The sequence below is a fragment of the Opisthorchis viverrini genome (genome assembly GCF_000715545.1).
Source record: "Opisthorchis viverrini unplaced genomic scaffold opera_v5_123, whole genome shotgun sequence".
In the NCBI taxonomy this organism is placed as follows: domain Eukaryota; kingdom Metazoa; phylum Platyhelminthes; class Trematoda; order Opisthorchiida; family Opisthorchiidae; genus Opisthorchis; species Opisthorchis viverrini.
The window spans coordinates 58,588-64,230 of record NW_008751777.1 but is presented as its reverse complement, the minus strand read 5'-3'; the positions used below and the strand labels follow the sequence as shown (position 1 = coordinate 64,230).

The 5,643-nt window shown below is 45.8% G+C and overlaps 1 protein-coding gene across 1 annotated transcript in view; it reads left to right on the top strand.

Moving 5' to 3' along the window:
* Positions 1-724: 724 nt before the first annotated feature.
* T265_06033 (hypothetical protein) overlaps positions 725-5,643 on the top strand; it is a gene marked incomplete at both ends in the record, with an annotated part of 15,170 nt that continues 10,251 nt past the window's right edge. Inside the window, 4 exons of the mRNA XM_009171203.1 lie at positions 725-782; positions 818-996; positions 1,037-1,145; positions 3,090-3,227. Of these exons, the coding sequence (XP_009169467.1) occupies positions 780-782; positions 818-996; positions 1,037-1,145; positions 3,090-3,227 (429 nt within the window). The remainder of the gene's footprint in view (positions 783-817; positions 997-1,036; positions 1,146-3,089; positions 3,228-5,643) is intronic.

Below are 5,643 nucleotides of genomic sequence, written 5' to 3'. Positions count from 1 at the left end.
ACAGCATCAACTTTTGACTGACATTCAACGCTGATCTAATGTGCCAATCGGATGAGATCTTACTGACTGGCTCCCCGTTTGAATTACTGTTATATCTGCTGATTCGCCAATCTATGATATCTGCTGCTGACCCGTTTCAGTGCCTAATGCCGGAGAAAAAAGACTCACATAATGGAACACAACAGCTTTTTATCGAACAAGCCAGTTGTCAGGGCGCGCCCAAACAGAAGAAAAAGTACATGTGCAGAGAGTGACGCATCCCCAAGGCCACCATCGGTTCGACACGTCCGGAAAGAAGGTGAGTTGGCGGCTCCCACGAAACACGGCTCTCACCAAACGGCTTAGCAACACACGACCAGCGTAGTGGGTCTGAGAATATTCACGACCGGAACACCACCATTGGCTGTATGGAGCGAACAAGTGAACGAGCATATTTGGCCAATTAGTCATCCTATATATTTACGCAGACGCTCTGTACGTTTTGTCCTGGCAATACAGCCGTGTCCCCAGTTCTCTGTCTTCTCCCTATCGCGTAGTCTGGCAGGCTCAGTGCAGGCGTAACCCAATAGTTCGGCCACCACCGCACAATACAACAAGTTGCCTCAGCATCCCTAATTCGATGGTAGGGGCGAATTGTATGCCTACCGTTCTCTTGCTTTCACCAGAAAGTGTATGCACCATTTTGACGTTGGTCCTTGCGATCTACCGTCCTCTCCTATTACAGCGCCTCCAAGTAGAACCATCTCATACAGTAAATCGCTGAAACGCTCCTCGGGGAAATGGTTTGTGCAACGCCTTTATTGGTCACCATTTGTAGATGCAATTCATGCTTCTGTTTAGTAGACAAGGCAAAGTTCGACTACAGAAATGGTATACATCATATTCGGAGAAGGAAAAGAAAAAGATCTTGCGAGATCTCATGACAATCGTCTTGGCTCGAAAGCCTAAAATGTGTTCTTTTGTGGAGTGGAAGGGATTTAAAATAGTGTACAGAAGGTAAATGTTGCGTTTCGTGTATGGTAACTTACCTTTTCAGGTACGCCAGCCTCTACTTCTGCACGGCCATTGAGCCTCAAGATAATGAGTTGCTAACACTGGAGATTATTCATCGTTACGTTGAACTGCTTGACAAGTACTTTGGGAGCGTGAGTAATTTTTTTGCCTGTGAACGAGTACTCTTTCAACTCTGTTGATATGCTTTGATATGAAAAACGCCCAAAATCGGTTGTGGGTTTAACTTCTAGGTGAACTGATTCGCGTTGCGCCTCTAATTCGTGCTCCATGGTAGCAAATCGATCCGCTCATGAGAAGGACTTTGGCTACTCAGGCGACATAGGCGGTCGCTGATTTGTTCGCTGAACTAGCTGGAGCAAATTTCCCAGCTCAACGGACCAACCGACAGCCAATATATTGGTCATCTCAAGGCGATTCAAAGTCGCATCCAGAGTCAAATATGTACTCAGGATACGTCGTGTTGCCTATTTCTCCGACTGTCTATTCGCATCGGCGATGTATGTTTGGGATCGCGCTCAAACCCGTGACAAAAGTTTTAGGCAGCCGGCACGAGCTCAACCCAGCTATCGCCGAAAGACAATGAACAGTACCGAATATACACTCGTTTGCAATTAATTTGGTTTTTCGAGAGAGCCACCTGGAACCAACCCAAATCGGTTTTGATGCTCCCAGGCAACTGAATGTGCTGCACCAGGCTGCCTCATGTTTCAGTCGCTACGATATTCGAGATATTGCGACACATATATATTTTGTAATGCCCTACTCATAAGGTTGCTGAAAACTCCTCGACAACCCTCAACCGGTTTCGCCCTTCATGGGACTCAGCAGCTAAGCGCAGTCACCGGAGTTTCCGTCAACCTTGGGTTCTACTTGAAACCAAATTGCACGGAATTAGGATATATACACTTATTTGCAAATTAATTTGGTTTTTCGAGAGACTCACCTAGAACCCAGCTGAATCTCTCGGTTTTGATGTTTCCGGGCGCCTACCTGATGGGCCCCAAGAAGGGCGAAACCGGTCGTGGGCTGTCGAGGAGTTTTCAACAGCCTGCCTTATGAAAGTGCATGACAATGAACATTGTTCTTCCAAGCTCAGATGCTTTTCCTTTTTCGCACTTCCACCCTCAAAATTGTCACTAATATAGAGCTATTACTTTATTTTTGGCTTACTATTTGTGAGCGAATGAGTTGTAAATTTCCCCACCGATGAAATGTGACTGTTCGCCATCAAAAGACTCATGAAAGTCTCGTTCGCTTAATAGCGACGTCAAACGGTGGGTTTCCGAGCATGACAATCTTGTGTGTATTTGGCGCATTATATCGTGTACATTCTGATCCGTAGCGTATGCAGCCTCAATAGTGAACTGTCCGGGAACATCGTGTCCTTAAGACAGCTACCAAGTCGTGTTGCAGGTTAGTGGTGAAAAGTGAAAAAAAGTTGTTGACCGTTTTAGGTGCCAAGATAGATGGACGTAATGTCTTCAGTATTTTCGTCGTTATCTCCTCCAGGCCATCTGGTTACCTTACAAGCCATATCGCACATATTGTGCCATCATCCACTGTGTAAGCGGTTTTAAAAGCTTGTTACGGATTGGGGGGTTGTGGGCAAAGACAACTTAGATCTCCTGTCATGGTGCTTTGCAAGCATTCAGCTCACAGTGGTGCACTTGCACGCCCCATTCACGCAACAATCCTACCTACATTAAATACGAATGCTTAGAAACAGCGCACGTAGTTTTCGGAGGTGGAGTCCCGACGTTCCCGTAGACGGGAAGTGACCGTTGATTGGTCGCTTATTCCATAAGGTCAGCCATTTGACGTTGACTGGTCTGAATAACTTATTTTCATCTCGGAGGTGTGGTTTCCGCGGATTTCTCTCTCTGACTTCAACTTCTTACTTCGAAACTCCTGGTAGGCTACCTAGTGACTTTTCCAAGTCAATGTAAGACATTGAATCATCCACATGACGTCATTCAACTGCCTTTTAACGTACCCCTTTGGAAATGATGAACGCCTGCTTTTCTGATCTCCTTCACTTCATTCATTCTAAAAACACTGCTGTCTCTTTGTCCAAGGTATGCGAGTTGGATATCATTTTTCACTTCGAGAAGGCATATTACGTTTTGGATGAATTTTTACTGGGCGGTGAAGTCCAGGAGACGGGAAAGGATAGTGCCCTCAACGACATTGACATGCAAGACCTTCTTCAAGAGGTTTGTTTCGGTCGGTGCATATAATTTCGCAGTGTTTACCCGTAGGCCGGTTTTGTCAAGTATGCCCAGATCTTTTTCTCAAGAATTTTCGGTTATTTGTCACACAGTACTGTGAGTAGTCCTGCTTTGATCTTCTGTCACATTGGTTTTACTCGCTTGTACTTGTTAGAATAAATGACATCATTATGATTGATTTGAACTGTGATTGCCTCAGTACTGGCGTCCGCAAGAACGCTACGTCGTTCGGACTTCGGACACTGGTGTTTCCTGCACCAAATTGTAATTGACAGTCTATTAGACCTCCATATGGGGGAGATAGCCACCCCCCAACTCGAAATCAATAGTGGCTATCACGTGAATCATCTCCACTGAATCACCCAGACTACTTCTCTTCGATGATCGGTTTTTGCAAGTCGATTCTCAAAGTCTGCAGGGGTCTACTCAACTGGTGTTGAGTATATTGCTCGTGCCAAGTACCCACGCACCCGCATGACACTGACCAAGAGCTAGACGTAGATAAAATAGGGGGGAATGTGTAGAGTTTACGTAGTCAGCGTAATCTAATAAATCTCACGAGATTGCAATAGGTTCTTTTATTGTGCTCCCATCGCATTCTTGTGGTGGTGTTGCTTAGTAATACCTTGTTATAGTTACATGCCTCCCATCACTTGGCCCATCATTTCTCCAAAACTAAGTTATCCACGTCAACACAGCTACTATCTATGCAGTTAGCTTAGCCATCCTGGTTTTGCATCTCTGACCATGATTCTTAATTTCGATTTACCATTGTTCTCATTCATCTCTCAACTATGAACACCGTTGCAAGTATTTGCCGATTGTATGAATGACGCAGTTTCAAGTCACGTAGCAAACTGAAAGAACCAGCGACACGTGGGAAAACATTTGCACACCTTTGTCAAACGTCTTCACTGCTGTTGAGGTAGTCTTAATAGTGAAGTGTATTTTGAGATGTCACCCAGTCGTACCTCAGTTTTCACTGCAGTTCCGCCACTAGGTCACCTAGTAGACCAATGTACTGACAGACGCCGGTCACTTTAGGCGCCCGAATTTCCTTTAGACCATTGTAGACAGTTGAATTCGGAATTGGCCGCCCGTCTTTTCACTTACTGGGACCATCTTGTTTCCGCCGGTGTTTAAGCACCGTTCGTTGTGTTAGCTACAGAGATCGCGTTCATTCAAATAGTACCGTTTTTGTTCCTCTATTCGTCCCTATTTAGTAGTAGTGCACGTCTCATTTGCAAATGATGTTTACTTAGCTTATCCATTGTCGTGAGTGACGTCAAATCCTTCAAGACACTTTTTCCCACGAGCGTGCTGTCAGATGAAGCAGACATTTGTGTTGACAATCTCCCGGGGTTCACCTATGGTGATACGAAAACATTTGTTACTAATGTCTGTTGAGGAACGCCTCGACATGAATGCCGCGCATAAAAACTAACCTGACTATGCTGTACATCGTTCGTGTGAAATTACGTTCACTGTGTGCATCCTGCCTCAGCCACTTCAGATTGCATGGCATGGCATTGAAAGTAATCATCATGAAGCGGTGACTTGTGTGTTCCTAAAAACTAACTGACTATGCTGTACATCATTCGTGTGAAATTACGTTCTGTACCACTTGTTCACTGTTTGTATCCTGCCTCAGCCACTTCAGATTGCGTGGCATATTGAAAGTAGTCATCATGAAGCGGTGACTTGTGTGTTCCTTCAGTTGTTGCAGGAACTTTGAGGCCGTTTGTCGGATAGGATGGGATTTCCACCGCCCAATGTTCTAAATTGTGGATGACTTAACGAATTGAAATTCGGACCCAATAAACCGTACGCATACGAAGAGAAACATATACCAACATCAACACTTAAGTGGGCGACGTGGATGCGAACGTGCTACGGAGCACAAGGCCTTCTTGCTTTAACCTCAGTTCTCATCCTCAGTGTGACTGTGTAACTTTGACTGAGAAGTGGTTGTTGAAGGCTCCCACTTCGTGATTGGGAGCAGTGGCAGTGACCGTGTGTTGAGCAAAGCAGATCCCAGTTCGTCAAGAGGATTTCAGAGCCTAACACGTTCAGTGTGTGGGTGCTTGCTCCACCAGGATAAAAACTAACAGGTTGTTGTAGCTGCCGCAGTTTCGTTCACCGATGATTTGGGGGGAGGTAGGTAGCTGAGCATTGCACGCGCGAGCTGGTAAATTGGTGCATAAATCCAGCACTGTCAGTGGGCTATCAAGTGGGGGTTGGGGGTTGGAAAAGGAGCTATGCATTGAAGGCAATAGCTTTGATGCACGATCGCCATTGAGGGCGCGACTGGGCCATGTCTGATAATGTCTCTAGCCATTGATGTGGCCCTTCTCGGGGTCCCCATCCAGGAAGACGGCAGTGACCAGCGCAGCTGAGCTTG